Genomic DNA, 24230 nt, shown 5'->3' on the forward strand with positions numbered 1-24230 from the left:
AGTGTCATTATCGTTTATCTGCATTTCCGAAAACTTCCGCGCCACATTGCTGTACGTCCATGGGTAATTCTGAAATGGATCTTCCTTAGAGTAGAACAGTGCTGTCGTGGAGACCCTGCAAAGGCCAGGTGGGTGGCTGGTGTTGCCGACTACATGGCCCATCCTTCCTGCAGGAGGAGGAACCTCCTGGGCTCATGAGTCTTCTAGTAGGCCCCGGACTGACCACCTTCCGCAGAGAGAAGCAGGAACAGCCCTCCCTGGGACCCCCCGCTGCCCCCACACTCCTGCTCGTAAACAGACCGCACTACGTCAGGCTCTGGACCACCTGCTCCCTTTGCTGGCAGCTGCTAGGAACAGACGCAGGAGCGGAGCGTCACTCCCATTCCTCGCCCTGACCCGACACTCCCTTCCCCCCAAAGCTCGCACAGCTCCTGCTCCACGGTGCCTGCCCATCTCCAGCTTGCCAAGGGCCCCACCTCTTTGAACACCGTTCACCTATAGGTGTCTACTGACTGCCTGCTACTGTCCTCTACTGTCCTGGCCCTGCAGGAGAGGAGGCCAACCTCTCGGTCAGTGTCCTGTCCCTCTGCTACGACAAAGGGCCTGCAGGTGAGTGAGCTCAGGCCGTCCTCATGAACGGTTCTCTGGATGTGAGCCTGAGTCCCCTGCTGGACGGTGAGCTCTGCAGACACCTCTGGTGCGTTTCTACCGCCTGTCTCTTTCCTGTCATCATCGCACAGCGCCTGTGGGGCTGCGGGCAGCCGGCTCTCAAACACCGTGTGGCGGATGGCACGGAGCAGAAGGCATTTCCTTGTGGCCACACTGCGGCCCAGGAGTAGAAGGTGGACCAGTCTGGCTCCACCTCCAATGCAGGTCCTGACACAGCTGCCTCAGTTTCCTGTCCGATGCAGTGATCTGAGTCAGAGTCTGAGCGGCAGCTGCAAGCCCACCCAGGGCTCCCGTGCTGCTGTGTGTTCTCGACCCTGGAGCTACGCACACCCTCCTTCCAAGCCTGGGGCACCTGGGACACCGCTCCAAGGCTGGGCGACTTGGGTGGGAGAGGGTACACGTGTCCTCCGGCATTGTCCTGCAGCCCCCAGACTGCGTGGGGCCAGCGGAGTCGGGACTGACGTGGGGTCTGTACTCCGAGTGACTCTGGGCAAGTCCATGTCCCCTTAGTGCCCAGGGCCTGACTCCCCGGACAACTGTGCAGACCAGAGTGGCTAATCCCCACCAGGGCCTCTCGCAGGGCTGGGCACCACAAGCCATTGGGGGGATTTCGCCTCCCCAACCCACGTGGGCTGGCCGTGTGGACATGAATGGCCACCTGGTACCAGCCCTGTGTCAGGGGCGCATCTCCGGGAGAGCTGCTTAGCACTAAGGCGCCTCCACTTGGTCTGACGGTGCAAGAGCAGAGCTGTCCCTGAGCGGGGCCTCCGGGGCCGGCTCTGGACCAAGGCTGAGGGGAGGAGCAGGCGAACACAGGAGAGGGGGTGCCCGCAAGGACCCGCACAGAAATGGCCTGAAGCACTGGCGGGGCGCTGTGCGAAGCCCCTGCAGACTCGTCCTCGAACTGCGCGTCGTCACCTGGCCTCCCCGGCACCACGCCTGCCCTCCCCAGCACCACGCCTGCCCTCGGTGAGCGCGAGCCGCTGGCAGGGCCGGCTGCATCCCTGGTCCGGCTCACAGGCGTCCACCAGAGACTGGCAGAAGCACATTTTTGTTAGGACACTGAGGGCACCGGGGCGCCAGGTAGTGAAGACGGGAAATTGGCCTGACGCTGTTCTGTCCAGATGACAAAGGCTGGGACACTGGCGCCACCGTGAAGGTAATGAAAGCCCTGTGTGTGGTCCGCGGGCGCCCCCGCTTGCTGCCTAGTCTTGGCTCAGAGCCTGGCCCCTGTCCGGCAGATCACGACCCAAAGGCAGGTGGTGACAGAGTGTGTGCCACTCTCGGGGACCCAGCACCCCTGGCCCTCCCTCCGGAGTGCTGCTGACGCACACAGCTCCCGTGGGCACCAGGTCTGCGGCAGGCTGGTCCGCCCCTCGCTCACACTGTCTCCACCGTGCAGCGCCCCCGGGGCTTTCCCGCTCCATCTCTAAATTAGCTTCCCGTGACTCATCACTCATCCTCTCCGTGACGGGCAGGCGCTCATGACTTACTGATTTTTCACCTTCAACCAGCTGACACAATCTATCTATGCTGGAGAGAAAGGTACTTTTCGAATGAAGGCTGGTATCTTGTTAGCTTTCCTTTCAAACGTGACACGTGTACGATGCCGACCCCCCAGCGGAGTAAACGCTAATCACAGCTACTGGGCCCAGATGGCGGGTGTGGGCAGCCGCGGGTCCCTGCAGACCCTCAGAGGACGCAGGTCTGCACCCCTGCAGCACACGCTGTGGGCTGGGGTGGTGGCGTGGGTCAGCGCATGGGCTTCAGGGAGCCTGCCTGGCAAAGCGCTGCTCCCACTCGCCCTTGTGGCGAGACATGGGGCAAATGATCTACCCGTCCCACGCCTCAGTTCCCCCATCGTTTGAGTGTGGACACTGACAGCGCCTCCTTCAGACGGTCCCAGCAAGGACTGCGTGAGTTAATGTGCAGGGAGCCCTTAATGCAGCTCCTGGGACCCGGCGGCTGCTCAAGATACGTTCCCGGCCGTCCTTCTTCCCGACTGTCAACCAGAAGGACCGTGGGTTACCTTGTGTTCGCAGCAGCTCATGTCCTCCTACACTCTCCTCCCCGTCCCCCGGGGCACGGCTGAGACCGGGGCTCTGACACATGCAGACTGCTGCTAAGTTAGCCAAATACTCATGGATTCAAGGTAAAACCAACCCCAGATGCAAGCTTTGGCTTCAGCCTGCCGCCCCGGGCTCAGCAGGGGCCATGGCGCACGCGGTGGAGGGAGCAGGGCACAGCCGCTCACTTTATCCCAGACACCGGGCTGTTAGCTCCTTAAAATATGCTGTTGACACAATAGATGTTAATTATGAATAATTTTCGGTACGCCCCGCGCCTGCAGTGATCAGAATGCTAACGAACAGCCTTGTGCAAGAGGCTCCCGGCTCCCTGATGCCCCAGCGCTTTCTGAGCACCCTAATATTTCTAGTGCTGTTTAAGCGTTTCATTACTTTGTTTCAGGGCTGAAAAATGTCCCTTAATTTCCAAACATGGATCTTACTGCCACTCTCTCCGAGGACTCGGAATATAAACACGCGCCACAGCGGCAACATGTTTATTCATCAGGCTGCTGGGTTCGTGGAGATAATTAGAAACGGGGGGTGCTCAAAGAAGGTTCGCTCTAATTTACTTCCCGACACAGCAGCTTAATTAGAAAACAAATTCCATCCCCAGCTTTAAAGATTGCTAAGGAATTACAAAACCCACACACCGCCCGTACCTCCTCTCCGGTCTTGTGTCGAGGCTGCAAACAGCACATGTTTTGCCCGTCTGACAAAGGTGCCAGAGGCTGGCAAGGGGCTAAGGCGCCACCCTGGGGAAGTCTGTGCTGAGCGGTCACATGCCGGCGGCCGCTGGAAAGAAACCACATTTATTACCGAATTACCGCACCGCAATTTCAAGTATGAAACCTTTCCACCAGCGTCTCCGGTGATGGCAAAGAGGCCACGACGCATTCAGGCGGGGTTTCTGAGCCAGGGCAGGTGCTGGCCCTGTCGTGACGGAGGCGGGAAAGGCCGGTCTCCGGGCGAGGCACGGTGCCCCTCCAGCCCCCACACCTGCCTCTCCGGGCCCCGAGGCTGTCCCCGGCTCCTGGGACGCGGAGTCACCGCTGTCCAGCCACAGGGCAGGGCGGGTCATCAGCCCCGGAGCCCTCAGCTCACTCATTGCTCACACAGAGGAAGGACAGCTTCCGGGGGCAGCGGGACCCACGCCTGCTGGCTCGGTCCACATACACTGAGCATGGCCACATGCCAGACCTGCACCAGGGCCACCCTTCAACACAGAGCAAAGGCCCTGGAAGCGGGGGCAGAAATGGATGTCACTCTATTTTTTCAGATCGATAAATTAAGGGAACAAAATCCAGTAAGCCAGGCCCGTGTTCTCCATCTCATCTCCGCATTATGAATTGTCCCTCCCATCAGACAGCTATGGTGACCAGAGTCACGGTCACAGAGGTGACAGTGCTACCGTGTGTCGAAGAGAAACGAGAGAAAAAAGCCAGAGGCAAAAGGAAGAGCTCGGAATCGTTGAGAAGCGAGCAACATCGATAACGTTGAGCTCCAGCTTGGCTGACCACGTGGTGGTGTCTGCCCAGGAGACCACGATGTGTGCCACATCCACGGCCACGTTGCTCATACTCTGTGAAGGGCACACATACTGCCTCCTGTGCGTCCTTGGTAGGGGGCCTCCCCCCGCCCCCAGCACTCCACAGCCCAGCACGAACTGCTGGAGAGCACAGGACACAGGGCCAAGGAGCCGCGCCAGAGAGCCGGTTCCCATCCAGTCCCGTGAGTGAAATGAAAAATGTTATTTCGCCAAGTAACCTGGACCCATGACCAGACCCCCAGTGAGCTGCACCAAGTGTCCACGTGAATAGCCTCACAGCGTGGTGGGCAGCGGCCACAGCCCCTCACACGGGAGAGACGGGGACAGGGACGCGCTCTGCCGGCTTTACTGCAGACGTGACCCCCCAGACCCCGGACCCCGTGGCTCTCAGAGAAGAGGGCCGGTCACCAGAAGCGGGGACACACGGGAGCGCCGCCCAGCCACCACCCAGCTCCGCCAGGTCTTACCCGGCAACCACCGCACCAGCTTCTGCAACACTGTGCAACTGGTTTACGAAAATCTCCCAAACTATTAACAATGTATATACTTTGAAATATTCTGCGGCTTCTCCAAACATAAGCTGCTTGTGAATTAAAAAATCCTGAAGTGTTTACGAAGTGTTTACGGTCCCCCCAGGCACAGGCCAGGAGGGATGATGTCTATGCCCCCACCTTGCCCGGTCACGTGGCGGCGAAGGGGAATGCCGGCGTGGACGAGAGCCGCAGGACGCTACTTGGAAGCCCCCCCCCCACCCCCCAGCTCCCAAGACAGTCTGGGGTGGGACGTGGCTCCCAGAGCAGGACCTGAGGCCAGGGACGGGCATCGACCTCCCACCCCCGCCCAGAGTCTGGACGGTGAGTCAACACTGAGCCCGCCCCCGCCGGAGCGCCCAACTAACCTCTCACGACTCCACCTGAAGAACGTTTGGAAAAACATGATCCCAAATCCCCGAAATGTGAAGGCTTTTGACCAATCAGCTATGGCCCCGGGTGTGTGCTATGTGTGCGCTTGGAGCCCTGGATGAAGGGACATGGGCGCGGGCCTTGCTTTTCAGAGACTCCTCTCTGGGTTTCTGTCGGGGAGCTGACGCCCCTCCCCCACAGCACACAGGTGACAACTCTGCCCTGGCACATGGTGTGCAGACCCTCGTCCTCAGGCACAGAGGCCCTGGCCCTTTGCACAAGGCACAGCTGGCCGCTGCCACAGCAGGGCTAATGGGGACTGCATGTGGGAAGCTGGGCTGGGGCTTCTGGAACGACCACCCTGGCCAGAGGCCCACAGTGCCCCTTGCACACGTGGCCTAGGTCTGCATGGCCAGGCCCACCGGGGTCGGTGGGAGAGGCAGCCCCGGGTTGGGCCACACTCAGCAATGCTGGTCACCTGTGCCCCTCCACACCCTGGGTTCCGTCCCCTGCATTCTTCCATACCCTGATGAAAGCATTTCACCTTGTACCTGAATTAAAACACAACATAGAACCCGGCCCGAGTCTGGACTGTGGGATTTTAGCTGTGGGACTGCAGATCATGTCACTTCCTATCCTAAAGGCTCAAAGGGTTGGGGGGGCAGACAAACCTGCCGCGGACGCACCCTGGCCACGAAAACACCATTGGGGCCTTGATGAGACACTCGCACTTCGCAGGCGAGTTCCAGGCCAAGCACCCACAACGTGCGGGCGCTGTGCAGAGGGAGGGTGTGTGAATGGCTAACGGACACTAGACGTGTCTGACAGCGGACGACGTGCGAGCGTGTAGCCCACGCAGAAGGGGAGGGCAGTCAGGCCTCAGTCGCCGGCCACCGGGGCGTGAACCATCCACTGTACCGCACTCTTCACACCATCTGCTCGGTTCTGAGCCACAGGACAGGACAACCGCGGGTATGACATGTCTTTGCGGACAACCGGGTCAGCACTGCCGGGAGTCAGCGGCACGGGCAGGGCCCCGAGTCGCAGGGTGAGGGGGGATGGGGACGGCCCCCGAGAGTGGGAGCCAGACAGCCACTGATGCAGCTGCCCAGGGTGAGAAGAATCCAATGAGACGCTCGTTCCAGGAATGTTCTCTGAATGTAGATGCCACGGCGGCCGGGGCGGCTTCGTCAAACACGGACTCGCCCCGCTCCTGCCTCGCCTGCCGACTGCACACCTGAGTCTGCTTCTTGGCAGTGCTTCTTACTGGCTGCAGGCACCGCGAGGGAACTCCAAACATTAAAATAAGTGAGTTAACGTTTTCCTGTAAACAGAGGGACCTTGGACGCCGGCGGGCTCTGTCGGTGAAGCCTCTGCCTTGGGCTCAGGCCGTGATCCCGGGGTCCTGGGGCCGAGCCCTACGTTGGATTCTCTGCTCACCGAGGAGTTTGTTTCTCTCTCTGCCCCGGTCCTGCCCATGCTCTCTCTCAAGAAAGAAAGAAGGAAGGAAGGAAGGAAGGAAGGAAGGAAGGAAGGAAGGGAAAGAAAGGAAAAAAGAAAGAAAATCTTTCAGAAAACAGACCTGCATTTCCTCAGAAACGGATCTGACGGTTAACACAGCTGGGTCTCCGGGAGCGTCACACCTGACTTTGTCCTGGTGCTCTGTAACTCTGGAGTTTGGAACCTGTCCTGGCCCAAGCCCAAGAACCCAACCCTCACCGTCAGCATCGCCCCATCCTTGTCGGGCGACAAGGGAGAGCGGCCAGGCGCCGTCTGGGACCCCGTGGGCTGGTGGGCGCTGTCTCTGCTCGACTCTGCGACTTGCATCCAGAGAACGACTCAGGCCCAAGTGAAGGCCTCACAGATGGTTCCTGCAGGAGAGACCTGAGGTTTCTACACAACCGGCTCACACCCTCTTCCGTCCCTGCCACAGCCCCCAAAGGAAGCTCCGTCCCCAATGTCCTGAGAGAGAAGTGGGGTTCATTCAGGCATGCCATAGCCCATCCCAATTAATCTGGGCACTGAGCACCTAAAATGCAGACCACCCCCCAAATCAGGATCGCTTCTTCTCTGCTGGAGAGGTGGGCCGTGGACACCGTCTCCCAGAGTCGCGCGGCGGCATCCAGCATCCAGCATCCGTGAACGGGATCAGTGCGTGAGGCCATTTTCCTCCCCAGGCTCCCTCCAAAATCCGGACGAGCTTTAGCCTTCTAACCCCCGCGCTGCCGCCCCACGCGAGGCGGGAAGGGGATGGGTGTGGGGGTGCGGGCTGGCCGCCGGGCGCGGGGACGTAGACCGGAGTCAGGAAAATCATGCTTGACAAAGAACACTGACGTCTTCACATACGAGGGCGCTTCCTTCTGTTCTGCAACCCTCCTCAACCAGTCCTCGTGAGGACGGTGACGCCGCTTCCCCCGGACCAAGAGGCGCCTCGCACAGACCGGCCGCAGCCGCTCTGGGTCCTGGCCTCAGCGTCCTTCTGCCCCAGCTCCCCCGGCCGGGCCGCTCCTGCAGCGCCTCCCCGGAGCCATTCTGCCCCGGACCCCCTTACACGGCGCCTCACTTCCCCACGCCACGTGTTAACTTTGTTTTCTGCGTCGTCGTACAGTAAACCGGCCTCTCTGGGAGTGCGGTGCCCGACTGCAGCACGTGCGGCTCCGCGTGGCCGCGCCCGCAGCCAGGAGAGCGAACCTTCCCCACGCCGTCGCTGCCACTGCGGTCTCGGACCCGAGCGCGCTGTCCTCTCCAGAAGGTCACGTGAATGCAATCGGACCAGGTGTCGCCCTGGCGCTGCCGGCGTCACTCTACACGGTGCTTCTGGGGCCACCCGTGTGCTCGTGCATCAAAGGTCCCCCATTTCCCGCTGGGTCCCGTCGGACGAGGCGCGTTCTGCTAATCCAGCCACCCTGGGAGCTCCCGCTTCAGGTGACGAGGAACAAAGCCACACAAACGGTCTCGCACGGGTTCTTCAGTACCCAGTTTCCTTCCCGTGGGACGAATGCGCGGGAATGGGACGGTGGCCCCGTGTTGCTGGCCTCCTGCCACGTGGCCGTCCCGCTCACCCCGGCAGCAGGGCCACGGGAGCGCCGGTCGCCCCGCACCCTCGCCGCCTGTTTCGTCGACCCGCCTCACGGGTGTTGCGGTTTCTTGCTGTGGTTTACTTGGCGTTTGCCCCACGGCGAGTGCTCTGGAGCATCTTTCCCGGGCCGACTGGCCATTCCTAGATTCTCTTTGGGAAAGTATCTCCTCGGGTCTTTTTCCAATTTTGAATTTTTTTTCTTCTTTCTGCTCTGTGGTATCTTTATACACTCTGGGCACAGGTCCTCCGCCGGCCGTGCGGTTCGCACACGTCCTCCTCATGTGTGCGGCTTGTCCCCTCACCGTCTGAGCCGTGTCTTTCGGAGAGTAAACATTTTAAATTTTGATGAAGTCCAATTTCACAATTTGTTCTGTTGTGGGTCGTGTGCCGGGTTCACACCGTGGCGCACATTTTATATTTGAGAGGGTGCCGGGAGCGGGCTGGCTGTCCTGCCGTCCCCGGAGGCCGGTCGTCCCACGGGCCCTGCCGCGGGTGTGAAGACCCGCTGGGAAGCGCAGCCCGACTGAACGGCAGGCTTGTCTCCAGCATGATCAGGAGGCTTAACTACACCACTGAGAAAACACATACTTCTCATTTACGGATCTCTAATTGCTCTTTTTACCCTGGAGGACTCGGAGCACGCGGTGCTGCTGCTTCCGTGTGGCTGAGGGCGCACGAGCGGTTGGGGTGGGAGCGTCCGCGCCGCGCGGGGGCACTGGGACGCGACAGGGCAGCAGGCAGACCCGGAGGTGGTGGCCGGGTTCATGCCCTGCCTGGTGGGGGAGGCACCGAGGTCCAGCCACCATGACCCGCCCTGCTGGTGAACGGAAGCTCCCTGAAGTCAAGCAGACCAGTCCCACGATCTCCTTGGACACCGACTCACAACTTGCACCGAGGACGGACACTCGGTGAAGTGTCTGTGGGCGCCCTGGTAAGAGTCTCTGGATTCTTTATTTTACAGGCATCCCATGTGTGTATATTCTTGTAGAAAGATTTAAAAGACGGAACAAATCCAAGTCAGTTAACACAGCTCCTCCCACTCAGAGTGAAGACGGACGCACCGTTTCGTGCCTGTTCTACCCCTACTCCTGCACACGTTGCCATGTGGTGTAGTGTAAAAATCCTGTGTGTACTGGTCTCATCTGCTCTTCCCACTAATGGCACGCCGGGCAGCTGTTCTGTGCGAGCCCAGCGGAGCTGCTACAGAGCGCACGGTCCCCAGAAGGACCCGTACCCTCGTGCCCGTGGACGGTTAGATGTAACCTTCTTCTCTAGTTCTCTGACACACAGGCAGGTAGTTTTCCAGGAGGGAAACCCAGAAGCCTGTTTGCTTTCCCTACCTGATTTAATTAAACTCAGGCCTTAGCTGTTCTCACCCACAATCTTGTGTATCAAGACTTAGAGAACTACCATCCTGTATGTTGACTGCGGAGGAAGCAGTGTCCAGGGCGGAGGGCTTATGAACAACCCAGACGAACCAGGATGAGTCCAGGTGAGTCTCACGCACACGCACACCCGCGACGCAGGTTAAGTCTGGAGCCAGAGTAGCTCAGACCCAGGGAGGTCCACAACAGGAGGCAGCCGGGCCGCCTGATCACCTGGAAGCATGCGGAGAGGTCTCACGACCACAGTCCACGAAGGGCACTGCCGGACGGGACTGCAGCGTGCGCCCTGAGGCGGAACACAGACCGGGGTCGGGGGGCTTGCAGAATATAAGCGGGGGTGCTGGGAGAAATGAGCCAGCTACAGCAGTCGGGGAGCAAAGGTGACCTCTGTGTGCAGCCGTAGGTTTCTGCTTTGACTGAGTGTGAGGAGTGTTTGTCAACGTTCAAACAAACCCAGCTTTTCTTCTGTTCTTTTCATATGGCCGCACATGGAGCCGTGTCCCACGCTGGTCACCAGCACGGCAGTCACAGCATGGCGGTCACCGGAGACAGGGGTACACACCCACACGCTGGGAGACACCCCCATGCTGACCACAAGGGCCCCTGGAACCAACAGCGCTCAAAGAACCCCCCTCAGACCCCAAAAGCCATATGGCTTGAAAATCTGACTTACTTTTCTATTAAATCCAGTGTGACCCCGGGCACCAGGCTCACGCATTTCTGCATGCAAAACCTGCAGAGAAAGGAGAGAGAGTGAGTCGCGCTGAGGGGGCATTTAGCAGGAAATACAACAGTGCCCTGGACGCGAGGGCATATGGGCGGGGGCGGGGGCGGGGGCTTCTCACTCCCCATGGCTTTCAGATTCATGAAGCAATACCGACCGTCAGCCAGTCAGTGGAGGGAGAGAAACCCGGACACAGGGTCCCCGGGGAGGGGTACAGGTGAGAAAGGAAAGGCAGCGTCTGCGCATATAACGGACACAGTGGCTTCTCTCCCCCAAGAAAGCCAGCCGGGGAGCGCCGGCATGATGAGTGAGCACGAATGACTTCCGGGCACACAAAGGGACACGTGGACACGTGGGAGGAACCAGACACCAGCGAATTCCATCATGTCACTTGCTTATCCAACCCTGACTGCGTCACACAGGGACCGGACTCCGCAGGCCACCGGGCCGGACCATGAGGGCACTACCGGAGGCCGGGAGCCACCCCCTGCCTCCTCCCTGGGCTGCGGGCACACGGCAACGAAAGAAGCAGCCGCAACACTGAAGAAAAAGGCAATTTTGAGCTTGTCGTGGGAGAAACGTGAAACATTTAATTCACCTGCTTCACAGATTACACTCCAACAACCCCCTCCGACCGCCAGGAGGCATGCGGCAGGTGCACACCTGCAGGAAGCACTTCCGTGCCTCCCTGGCAGGACACGAGAAGAAAGTCGGAGAGGAAAGTCGGAGAAGGCCAGTGGGCCCACGTGGGAGGGACGGGTACAAGCACCAGGCCACGTTCAGGGAGACAAGCTGTGACGCATGTGAGGCTGCCGGGAAGGAAGTGTGACAGAGAGACCAGGAGGATGGTGGCTATGAGAACAAGTGACTCCCGAGGGTAGCCTCCAGGTTGGGGGGAGGTGGGGCTCCACTGCTGTCCCCCCCTGCACCATTGTCCCCCCCCACACTGCTGTCCTTGTGGCACCAGGACACAGGCAGCTCCTGTGGCGGGTTCAGGTAAATCAGGATCTCTCGGTGGATAAAGAGGATCTTCAGGAAAGGCATTTTCCAATCTAACCCTGGGTTCTATGCAAACTGTGCCACTTTGTCATTTGTCTTTTTATCTAAAACGTTCTTATCCATTTCGGGATTCCAGTGATGACAGAATAATTTGTATCAGGCTAGTTCTCTTATCAATAATAATTAGCTCTGGGCAAAACACAGAAAACCACCACGTAAAAGCACCAAGAAGAAAACGGATTCAGGGAGAAACAGGAGAACTGCAGGGAAGTGTACCATCACCCAGTGCATCCCGCAGGCACGCCCAGTCCACGCGGAACACGGGGCAATGCTCTGCCGGAAAGTGGCCCCCTCACTGGCTCAATGTCTCCCGAGTCCTGGCAGGCTGCTGCCGGGCACACACGTGGGGCGAGACTCCCGGGGGCCGCGTGGAGACAGTAACTGGAAAGCTGAACAGAGACAGTCCACACCCACCCCCAGGTGTGCACCGACAGGGAGAGCCAGCCCGCTGCTTTAAGGGGCCTTGATCCACACCTTGCCCTCCACTGACCTCCTGGGTGGGGTGGGGAATCATGCCTTAGTTACCACCATGCTCCGGGAATCAGAGCCACACCCCTACACTAACAGCAAAGCCAAAGGTCACCAGTCCTACCACCAAACTGCCTGTACACCCTGACAGAGACCGCCTCAGGGCCTTTGCACTTGCTGTTCCCATGGCCTGCAGTATCTTTGCCCCAGAAAACTAAGGTTTACTCCTTTATTTTATCTAGATTTCGACCTCCCCTGGCCAGCCAAAGGAAAACATCTCCATTTTCCAACCCCTCACTCTGCATTTCTTGCTCCCCAGTGTTTTGTTACACAGCTGTTGGCATCTGTCTTTACCACGGAAGCTATGTTCAGGGTGTAAAAGGACCTCTCTCTTCTTGTTAATCTCTACAGCTCTGGTGCCAGGGACAGTGACCAGCACACAGTTCTGCTGCTTACCAAATACACGTGAGCAACTGGATACGGTAGGAGATTGATGTGGTAGTTTTTATGGGTTTCTAATATTTCACCCACATTCTTGTTTTCTTGTCACTCTTGAAAGCAAGGAGCTTCAAGATTTTATGAAAAACAAATCATAATCATTTAGTATTTAAAAAATAAAAACAAACCCAGCTCTGGAACCTCATGAAGTATCATGTAACTGTGTTGAGTCTGAGAACGGAAAGGCATGAACTATTTTCCTAACTAAAAACAACAAAAAAAGATGTATTTGCCATAAAAAATTAAGAGGTACAGAACATTACAAGTGACAATTACCCCAAATCCCAAGACAGCTGTTAAAAAACACTGAATCATTCCAACCGACTTTGTTCAAGGATAAAGGGAACCTCTGTCCCCGTACACCCCACTGGGTGTTGCTGGGGGAGCCCAAGTCTGTCCCCACTGCCCTCAACACCGCCACCCGCTGCACACGGGGCTCCCGCTTCCACACGTGCCCCGCTCCTGGAGACAACCAGCATCGACGCGTGGGTTTTTGTTTCTTTGCACAAGAGAAGCCTTGTGACAGCTGTTTTTCTAAATACCCCCCCCCCCACCAATTCTTTCCAACATTCAACAAAGCTGGACGAATTTTACAGGATAGGCCTGCGTCCCTCCGCCTGGTTCCACCACCAGCTTCTGACTATGTTGGCTTCATCACGTCTGTGTCTCCCTCCACGAGTCCACTCTCCTTTTGGTGCACCTGGACATACCACACACTGCCCTCCAGATTCCACGTGTGTCCTTGAGTTAAACCACACACAATCAAGTGCACACATCTTCGCTACACATTCGTTGACTTGTGACAATGCACACAGCCACGTAACCTGGACTCCGACAGAGAGCACTGCCGACGTCCCAGAACGGTTCCTCCCACTGCCCCCGGGGACAGAATCGGTTCCGAGGCCTCCCCCGACTTGCTCCTCTGCTCTAGAATCTCACAGAAGCGGAGCTGTCCAGTGTGGACGTCCTACAAGGCGGCCTCCGGGCAGCAGTATGTTTTCCAGGTTCGCCCGTGGCCGTGTGTGTATCGTGAGCTGATTCTGTTTTACCGCTAACCAGTGCTCTGTCACGGGAATATACTGCCCCGTACAATGCTGTTTTGTAACTTGTCCTCGCATGTCTTGGGCGGTATGAACACTGGTATGCAGAACGTCCCCTCTGTCAATGTTTGAATGAGCCCTGTTCGTATGGACACCAAGTTTCTTGTCCTCAGGACGCATTCTTAGAAGTGGACCTGCCCGACGGACGGGTACACTAGACCTGAATTACTCCTCCTTGTCTGACGGCGTTCCAGAAAAGAAGTCCCAAATGCCCATTTTTTCACTTCTTGCCAACACTGGGTTCATCATCATAAAAAAGGAAACCGCTGTCTGCCTGACTGGCAGGTGGGGAGATGACATGTCGTTTGAATTTCTCTGATTAATCTAGAGGTTAAATGCCAGTCAATAACTTCCGGGTTCTTTGTGTTTTTCTTTTGCTTGTTGACTATTCACGCCCTTTGCATTTTTATACTGGGGTACTCATCATCGTACCAATTTTTAAGTGTTTTATACATTAACAGAACCAAGAACCAACCTTTGATTACATGTCGCAAAATTTTTCTGAACTTATAATTTTACATTGACCCCAAACCAACACAGGGGTGAGGGGCACTGACCTCCCACACAGACAAAATCTGCATGTAACTTCTGACTCCCCCAAAACTTAACAACTAGTAGCCTACGGAAACCTCACCGATAACAATTAAAACATATTTTGTACAAGAATCATATCCTGCATTCTTACAATAAACTAGAGAAAGGACTGCATTACTAAGAAAATCATCAAAGGGGAGCCTGGGTGGCTCAGTGGGTTAGGCCTCTGCCTTCGGCTCAGGTCGTAATCTTGGGGTCCTGGGATTGAGCCCCACATCGGGCTCTGTGCTCGGCGGGGAACCTGCTTCCTCTTCTCTCTCTCTCTCCCTGCCTCTCTGCCTACTTGTGCTCTTGTGTCTGTCAAATAAATAAATAAAATCTTTAAAAGAAAAGAGAATCATCAGAGAAAGCACATTTACAGAACTTACTGTCCCGTGTTTACTAAAAAAGCCGGCCTCTATGTGGACCTGCACAGTTCAACCCTATGTCGCCCACACATCAGCTGTGTTTTAGATTTTATCTACTGTTTTCCTTGCCGCACGACACTTAGAGTCTGTGTTTTATAAAATCTATCCCTGCCTTTATGACTTTTTAATTGTCCCCCCTGATCATTTTCCCAGTACTTTTGTGAGTTCCCCTTTTCACATCTGAGGCTTTGTTACATTCAGAATTTATTACATTAAGAGGGAGGGATTTGAAAACTTCAAATGGTGAGCCACGTGCCCCAAATAGTAGATACTGAGCAATTCATTCTTTTTCTGAATCACACGTTCTTCCGACACACACAGACTCTGCTTTTGGAACGAGATCTCTGTTCTGCTCCACGGACGTGATGGTCCACACTCTCATTTCAACTGTGTCTTCGGAACGTGCTGGGGACGGCAGGACGAGCTTTCTTTCGCAAACCCGGTTCCCAAGGCTGCTCTCAGACAGCGGTTTTTCCAGCTGACCTTTACAATCAACTTATCAGTATTGTGTAGAATTTATGATTTAATTTAGGGAGAATTTATAACCTTCATTTACCGGGTCTCAACATGTAATCATGTGGGCAAGTCCCGCTTTTATTCAATTTCTTTTCGTTTCAATCAGTAAAGTTTTACGGGACTTTCTATCTAGGCACACGGTACGCGCTGAGCCAGGCCGTGCCCCTGTCGCTGTCGGTTACTGTTGTTATAAAGCGGATTCCTTTCCTTCCCGGCACCCACTTGCTGGCTATTTCTAACATACAGAAAATAAAATGCGTTTTAAGCGACTGCTGTGAAAAATGCCCTATGTGGAAAGCATAAAACGTGATGTCAGCGTAAGCACTAAGAGAGTCAAGCGCAGCCAGTCCCGGACGAGGAAACAGAGCACCCCAGTCCCCAGGGCCCGTGCGCCCAGGAACCTGCCGTGCCCTCAGGAGGCAGTGCTTCCGCAGTGCCGTCTGCACGTGCGCTCGGTCAGCCACTGGCCACTGCGTGTAGTTTCCCCGTGTTTTAACTCTTTTTTGCAAAGCTGAGGTTCGGCTCACACATGAATAATGCAACTTCGCCTTCTCCTTTGAAGACGCACACTGTTCATGTGATTTCTCAGCAGGTGATTTCTCAGCAGGTTGGCATTTCTAGAACAATGTGCCGACGGACCTGAGCCAGGCCACGCCCTTCTCTGGGCCCTAATCGCGCTGATGGAGACCCAGAGTGACGGGAGCAGCCGGTGTGGAAGACGCTCTCTCACACACAGCTAGTAGCCTTCTATTTTTGTTACAAGTTTTCATTAAAATTCATTTTTAATTTTATCAAATAACGTTTCTCCTTCACCCACTAACATGATGGATTATGTTAATAGGCAGCCTGATGGAAAGTCATCAAAGCCGCCTCGAAAGGATCTCACGGAGGTCACTCTTCTGCACCGCAGGGCCCTGGTCACTGAGAGTTTACCTGAACTCAACGGTAGTGGCTGTGTGTGTGCGTGCGTGTGTGCACCTGCACACCTACATGTGTAAGTGTGGTGTGGGTATGTGACTGTGTGTCTGCGTGTGTGAGCCTGTGTACACACGCGTGTGAAGTTTGTGTGTGCACGTGTGTATGTGTCTGGTCTGTGTTGCTGTGTATGAGACTGCGCACGTATGTTGCTGCCTCTGTATGTCCCCATATGTGTGCATGTGTGTGTGCACACATGCCGCGTGTGTCCTGGCCGGTGCCCCCCGTGTGGTCACCTCTGACCAGGGCTCAGAAGTGTGCCGTGGCCACGTGCACCGTGTGCTCACGGGCTGCTGGGTTACGCCTGCTCCCTCCCGGATTTCAGAGACAATCACCTGCATGCTGAATCGTCGTGCTTCTCCTTTTCTATTGCTTGCCGTTTCCTGTAACAGCTGATTTTAAGGTCACTTAAGTTTTAGAATTAAAGTTTATTTCTTAAACCTCTTCCTTCCCTTTCCTAGTTCTCTTTGTATCTTGATGTATTATTTTGCCAACTTAATATTTATCTTTCTGTTCCACAGAGACAATATTTATAGAATTTCATGGAAGGCATAAAGCACGGGACGCCTCCCCTGCCCAGAGACAGGACAGCCGCTGGTTACTTAGGGGTCCCTTCGGGCCATAGCCGAGGCCATGCAGACGAGGGGACACTCACCAGAAAGACCAAACACTGGATGGAGGGGGACCTCTGACCTCCAGGAGGCGGGGAGGGGGCTGGAGGCTGAGCGCCATGAAAACCGGGGAAGCCGGAGATGGGAGAGCTTCCGAGTCCGGAAGGACACCCGCGCTCCCTGGGGGATGGCGCACGCCCGCCCTCCCCGGGAGCAGGAGCCCCGCCCTCTGCCCGACGCACCCCCGGAGGTCTTGCCCTCGCTGTTCCATGCTGGCCCTGCACGCGGCCTGCCCCTGGCCACGGCTGGGTGACAGAGGAAGGACCTGCAGAGTTCAGGCCCACCACGGGCTGTGGCTCAAGTCTGACATATGCTCTGGGTTCCGACCAGAGGCTGTGCTTGGTGGGAGAGATGGGCCGGGCACTGTCGTCACGGGCGGCACACGGCGCCTCCCAGAGCCCCCGACCCACATGCCAGGGAGCTTTCCTGTCCCGGACTGTTCGCTCCGAGGCCCCCCCTGCAAGAAGCACCCGCCAGAGACACCGGGCCTCGAGTATTGCCCTTTTGAAAAGGAACTGGGCGGGAGGGGGGGCAGCTCAAAGGAGCAATAAACACACTTCAAACAAGCACATTCCCTGGCGTTTCACTCACTCCAGCAGGTTTCAGAGAACAAAACCCGACACGAAACCAGTGTGTCCATCACCGGTATCTGTAGCCAAATTAAGTCTGCCGTTTGGTACCATCAGGTCCTAATTTACGGACTTTAAATAGCTGCCCTTCGAGCGGCCCAGAGCGGCCTGCTCTCCCGAGGCCGGCCAGGCTGTAACGAGGACAGGGCGCGAGTGCGGCCCGGGGGCGGCTACTTCGGGCCTGCCCTGTCCCGAATCATGGCTGCTGAGAGCACAGCCGGTGACTCCATCGGCCGGAGGGGCACGACACCGCTTCCTCCGAGCTTTCTGCCCTGCGAGGCAGGGAGCTGACCCCCACCATCTCCCGGCCACAGCCCGGGGGCCAGGCACCAACGGGGGGGCCCTGCGCCCCCAGAAGTACCCGCCCGGTGAGCACGCCTGGCCCGTCATCGGGCGCAGCTATCACGGGAGTGCTGTGAACTTCACAAGGCTTCTGACTTCTTAATTTAGAAGAGATTAAAATGTCGAGACAATTGCAGTTAAAAGGAAAATGACTTCAAAGAAAAGCATAAATATTTGTGGGTAAACATCACAATGTCTGTAATTTACTAAAAATAGCCATAAATACAAAACAATGAAGCAAGCAACCTGGTAAAGTTGGGGTGATAAGCCCGGGGGATTCATTTCATGATTCTCTCCACTGCTCTCCAGAACGGCTGGACGTTACCCCGAAACCATCCACAGAGAAGGAGACGGAGACGCACTCCCATGCTGATGGGTCCACAGCAGGAGAACATTCCAGGGCAAGATCTAGTTGTTCAAAACCTTGGCAGCGTGTCCCCATTTCGGAAGAAGGCCAGGTTCCAAGGGAGGCCCCAGCCTCTCCCACCTCGGCTTGCCGCAGAGCTTGCGAGCGGCGGGTTCTGATCAGGAAGCCCGTGCGCGCCCCTGCAAAAGCAGAAAACCCGCACGCTCTCCTGAGAAGCCGACCTCGCCCACGCAGGTGACTCTCATGATCAACACCCAAGGGAAGGAGACAACGAGGCGCGCGACGGGCTTCCGAGGGACACCCCCACATGGCCCGGGGCCTGTTCCCGCGGATGCCACCGTGTGAACTTGGGACCCTGCTCGTCGGAGGTGCCCCAGGTTCCCCAGGCTCCTTCGCCTGCTTCTGATCCGACCTGAGACTCAGGAAAGAACACGGGCCCTCACTGGAGACGGGAAGTGAGCAGACACTGACCTGCCCAGAGGACGCCCGGCTGAGTCAGGAAGGGGCCGCCTTGGAGGACAGGCACCCAGGGCTCTGACCCGTGCACTGGGGGCCCCCCAAAAGCCCCCCCAGAGCTGACTTCGGAGGCTTCTTCCCGTGCCCTGGGAAACCGGCCAGCAGAGCAGAGAGGGGAAGGGCCGCCAGCTGTGGCTGCGAGCCCGGGAGCCCTGGCACGCGGGCACTGGGAGCGCGGGGCGCGTGAGGCCAAGAGGGAAGGCCTTCCACGTATGCACCCGTTTGTGCTCGCGCAGAGTGGCTGGGCCTCATCCCTCTTGGTCGAGCACAAAGGGGGCCTGTGGCAGATGCAGGAGTTTCAACGCAGGTTCACCTGAAGGGATTCGTTTCCATAGAAGAACCAGACACTTAAATTACAATCATCTACACGTTTATTCTCTTCCTATTTCTTTCATGCCCTCGGACGTGCTCTTTCTGTATTAAGAAGCTATGCCCTTGACCCCGGTCTGTCCTCAGGGCCCTGTCGGGCCCGTGTCCCCAAGCATGGAGGAGACAGCAGCCGCCCCGCCTCAGGGAGTGAGGGCGGGGGTGCCGTGCGGCACCAGACTCCTTCCCGCTCACCTGAGAGCTGACCCTGTTTAAACCCACAAGCCTCTGACGCGCTGAGACAAGCGGTGCTCGCGGGCGACACAGGCGGCTCTCGCACGGATCACTTTAAGTCAGTCGGTCCCTATTATGGGGACCGAAACCGATGTCGCTGCGGAACTCTGAAATCGCTGCCCATCCGCTGGCCCCACGCCAGGCCCAGTCTCCTGCACACGTGACGGAAGAGGCGGCCGGAAGGAATTCTACACGGGCCTGGTGACCAGGGCGAGAAGAGCACTACGTCAGCCCCTCTGCAGGCAAGACCAGCACAAGCCCCTAGCCCCTGAGTCACACACACCCACCCTCCCCCTCCCTAAACGACAACGCCCGTCCCCGTCATGGGAGGGTCAGCAGCCCCGCCCCCATGCCGTCCAGTCGGCTACAGGCCAGGCTGCGCCATGGCTCGTGGGGGATGCCGGACTCCCACCCGGGACTGCACGCAGCAGACTTTGCTCCTAAAATGCCCACAGGCGGGAGCCTCTTTTGAGGAAGTCCCCTGCACTGTAAACCTGTTAAAAAATCGCGACTACTTTCCAGTAGCACCAGCTTGAGTCCCTGGGTGGGGGGGTGCATGGTGTGGGGACTAGGGAAAGCAGCGGTGGGTTCCCGGCGGCAACGTGACGACAGACCAGCTGTGGTGTGCTCCCCCCGTGGGCACACGCGGCTCCAGCTGCCCCTCCGCCGGGACTGCGGGGCCGGCACGCGACAGCACCACTGCCCCCGCGGCTCCCATAGCCCGCTCCCCTGCTCGCCATTATCAGCCCCGTTCCCGGGGGAGAAGGCAGAGGTTCAGGAGGTCCTAAAATCACCCCGCCAGTGGCTGCCCTGAGCGCCGTCCTCCAGACCCACACGCCACATGTGCCCACGGACCCTAACTCAGAAACCACGCTCGCGGATCCCTCGAGGGCTCTGGAGAACACGTTCAATGCCTCACTTCAGGTTCCATCACGGAGCGCGGGTCAAATGAGGGCAGAGGAGCATGGGGGCAGCTCGGGACAGACGACCCCGGGGGCAGCTAGGGACAGAGGACCCCGGGGGCAGCTCGGGACAGACGACCCCGGGGGCAGCTCGGGACAGAGGACCCCGGGCAGCGCAAGGCAGGCCTACGGTGGGGCTGGGAGCTGCCGGGAGGCGGGTCGGACCCCGGCTGCACAGAGGCAGCAGAATCAAAGGAAACGGACAGTGTGCCTGTCCCGTTGGCCTTTGCCAAGAGCCATGGAGGACACCACGCCCCGAGCGCCAGGCCGCCCACCACCGTCCACAGGCTCGCCCTCCTCTAGACTGAGAGCGTGGTGGCTCTGGGTTTAAGGGGAATACCCCCAGACAGAAGCTCCCCCCATGTACTGGCCTCTGTGCGTGCCCCGAGCTGTACTCAAGGAAAGCAGAACACCCAGAAAGTCTCCAAACATTACCAGCACATTTCTCGTGGTTTCTTGTGAGAGAAACATCGATCAAACCAGTGGACTGGTGAGAACCAGACGTCTCCGCTGCTTTATGAGCCGTGAGCCTGCGCCTCTCCCCTTACTAGCAGCAGGTGACATGCCAGCCGCCTGGCTGGGGCTGGCGGCGGGGCCGGGGGGTCAAGCCAGAGGCGCGGTGGAAGGTGCCGCTTACCCCGAAGAGCGAGTTCTCTACACCAGACAAGAGCCGGAGAGACGTCGGGCGGAGCCAAGGACATCAAGTCCAGACGGCAGCCGCCTCTCCGTGCTCGCGGCCCTCAGAGCCACCAGGGAAACGTTCCAGCGCGTGGGGCAGAGGAAGAACGCCGCTGAGAGACTGAGCTCATTCCGGACGTTCTGGAAGCAACACGTGAGATCGTGTTGATCTTCTAATTCCCTCTTCTGCATAAATTGTGTCTCCTGACAGCCTCGACACTGTCCTCTGGCTCCTTACCCAGGGAGGTGGCTTGGGAATTACGCCGGCGGAGGTCACTGTGTCACACTTGCTGATTTTCCCTGTTGCGCTCCCCGTCTATGTTTTAGAGAGCGTAGGTCAGCAACCCTGGGGCCTCACCCCGCAAACCTGCCCCGACGGCTTCCAGAAACAGAAGGACGCCCCACTAGGAAGGGGCAGTGTCTGAGCCCACAGCATTTCAAACTTCTTCGCTGCCCCCAGGAAAATCCCTTTTCCCTCCGTGTACATGGAGGCTCCAAGGAAGAGCGAGTGAGCAGACGCAGCCCCCAGCGGTTCCCTTCCGGATAGCCAGGAAGCCGAACGCATGTCCGCCCGGCACAGACAGAGGAGCACCTGCTCCCGCCGTTGCCAGAACGAGACACCAGACCGGCTGAGGACGTCCCGGTGTCCTGCTCCAGTGTCACTAACGTTTATGCATAATTCGTGTATTTTGACATCCACGCATGGAAAGCCAGCCCATCGCAGCACCGACGATTTCAAGCTGCTCTGCGTGGTCCAGTGCGGTCCCTCGGGCTGTGGCCTGGGCAGGGAGCTGGCTGGTAGTGGCCACAGGGATGAAATGTGTATCTCCACATAAATCTACGGCCCTGCTTCTCCAGAGACAGCAGCAGGGGCAACAGGTAAGGTCTGGCTTTGTCCTAAAGTGCAAGAACGTGGCCCAAGCCACGGACAGCGGCCAGGACGAGGCTGGAACACCGCGGTCTGCCTCTTGCTGAAGAGGACGGACAGCAGCACACCAACCCGCCTCACAGGCGGCGCACACCTGAGGCTCGAGCTGCTATCTGCCTCCTGCCCTCCAGTCCTAGTCCTGAGGGGACATTCTCTTCATGGTTCGCAGCATGTGGAGAGAGACCAGCACAGGAGCATTAAAACTAGAGAAAGGACACAGCAGAAAGGTGTTATCTCTGGGATTTCTCTACAGCTGCTTCTCAGAGAGCTGGGCAGGTTGTGACCCCCAGGGGCCCGAGGCTCTCCTGCTCCGGATGCCTGGGCCATGCGCCCACCGGGGAAGAGCGTACGGGTTTGGGAGGGTCGCTTCTGTCATTGGGGAAGGCTGATGCTCTGACACCGATTTTCCCCTGCCGCTACAAACAGGATCCTAAGAGCGACTCCAGTGGGACTCACAGAGAAGAGGCCCGACATCCTGGGGCACGGAGAGGGGGTGACGGTGTGGTGTTAAAGATATGCTGGCAATTTGATGAATCCACAGAGAAAACATATTATTCAAGCTGTCACGTGATCATCACATGACAACTGCAAAGGCTTATGGTCCCAGCGGCGTCAGGGACGTCACGGTGTCCTGCTCCGATGTCAGGTGAGAAACTGAACAATGGGTCAACGGCTTAAGTTCCTACACTAAGCTGTCCCCAGCCAGAGTCTAGACCAAGCGAGGCCCTCTGCAGAGGAGAATCTGCCTCGTCCTTATGCAGTTCCAGCGGCCGGCTAGGAAGGTGCCGGCCACACCCGCAGGAGGCGCTCTCTGCGTCAGAAGCGGACTCCGCGTGGAGGTGAGCTTCCCCGGCCGTCATCACCCCGTCCACAAAAACAGTCAACGTGGAGCAAAGACCTAAATGTAACCTCCGAGGACACACAGATGCGTAAACGTTCGCGACTCGGAAGATGACATCAAAGGATAAGCAAGGAGCGAAGGAAGGCAGGTAAGACGGAGAGCCTTCCCCGGCACGGGGCTCTACCGAAGTGGGAAGACAGCCCACAGAATGGGAGGAAATACGTGCAAGTATGATTTGCAAAACGTATTTCTGATCGGATATTCTAGATTCTAGCATCTAGAACATGTAAAGAACCCCTACAACTCAACAAGGAAAGAGACAATGCAGTGAAAAAGCCCACGTCAGATCTGGACAGATGTGGGACAACACGGGATCTCAGGACGCAGGAGGCAGGCGAGATCGTGTGCTGCTGGTGAGGACGCCAGGCTGGGCAGCAACTGGGGAAAAGCCTGGCGGTCCGTCAAGGAGCCGCCCTGGGACCAGAGTATCTGCGTGAAGCTAAGGGACACGTTCTCTCTGAAAATAAAGACCATCCTGCGTTCAGACGGCATTTCCAGGCATGGGAGCTGTGGGGTGGCAGAAATTAGTCCATCTTGGTGAAGAAGTTTGGCAACCGACATCACAAGCTCCACGCTTTGCCCTACTGACCCTGGTCCCAGAAATGACTCTAAGAAACAGTCCAAACGCGGCAAAAGTTCGGGGGCGCACCGCAAGGATGAACAGGGGAAACACCTGCAGAACCTTGAGTTTTGCGGGAACAGGGAAATGCTTTAAATAACGTCGTGCACAAACGGGACAGAGTGTTCTATTTCGGAATAACACCCCAGCTAACAATCGAGAATGGTAGTCCGAAAATTTAAAATATAAAATACGCGGGACTGTAGGTCGGGGACATTGGGTGCACATACGGACAAGAAGGAAGGATATAAAAACAGGAACGTTCATTCGCAAGGTGCCTGGCACTCTGGGTGACCCTTCCCCATCTTCTGCTTCCGCTGAGTGCACGTCATGCTGTCCGTGCAGGAGACCACAAGGGAGCAGCGGCCCATCCCAGCGCCCTGGCACCCACGCGCGTTTCTGGGCCGTGTGGTCTGAAGAGCAAACGCGGGGGACAGCACAGACTCCGTCTGCCAACGCTGCGGTCCAGCACTCTGCCACCGGCAACGCTGAGTCTGAGCCTCTGGGGTGAACGTGAACGCGTTCTGCCCTGTGTCTGGTGCCCTCGTGCTGCTCTCCACGCTCTCGCGCCCGCCCTGAAGAGGCAGAGGGGAAGACGGCGCAGGGACCCAGATCGACGCACGGAAGACAGGAGACCGAGAATAGTCTGGAGGGAACAGAAACAAGGCATCTGCAAGAACAGTACAGGGAAAGTGGCTGGAAACAGAGAAGGGGATGGGGGGCTTGAGCTCAGGCCATGCTGTTTCTGATCTGCAGGGCACACGTCCTCCGTGCCAGACTGGAGCCCATGGCGGGGCGGCACGGTGCCCTGGCACGGCCGGGGGCAAGGCACAGGGCTCCATGGAGGGAGAGGCCTCAGTGTGCTGCTGGCAGAGGGGCACCGTGGGGGCGCACGCGGAAGGACGCAGGAGGCACCGGGTCCGGAGCAAGCATGAGGACAGGCCGAGGGACCCGCGAAGGACGGACACACAGGAGTCTGGTCAAGGGAAGCCCAAACTGGACGCACGTGACCTGAGGACCTGCCGA

General features: G+C 57.6%; 1 protein-coding gene across 2 annotated transcripts in view; it reads right to left on the bottom strand.

Annotated features, from left to right (window-relative positions):
• The window catches only part of RPTOR (regulatory associated protein of MTOR complex 1), a 308508-nt gene that overhangs the window by 123139 nt on the left and 161139 nt on the right, over positions 1 to 24230 (bottom strand). For both annotated transcript variants that reach the window (XM_059148815.1, XM_059148816.1), the window contains one exon: positions 10324 to 10383. In XM_059148815.1, coding sequence (XP_059004798.1) covers positions 10324 to 10383 — 60 coding nt within the window. The remainder of the gene's footprint in view (positions 1 to 10323; positions 10384 to 24230) is intronic.

The sequence above is a fragment of the Mustela lutreola genome, chromosome 15 (genome assembly GCF_030435805.1).
Source record: "Mustela lutreola isolate mMusLut2 chromosome 15, mMusLut2.pri, whole genome shotgun sequence".
Classification (NCBI taxonomy): Eukaryota; Metazoa; Chordata; class Mammalia; order Carnivora; family Mustelidae; genus Mustela; species Mustela lutreola.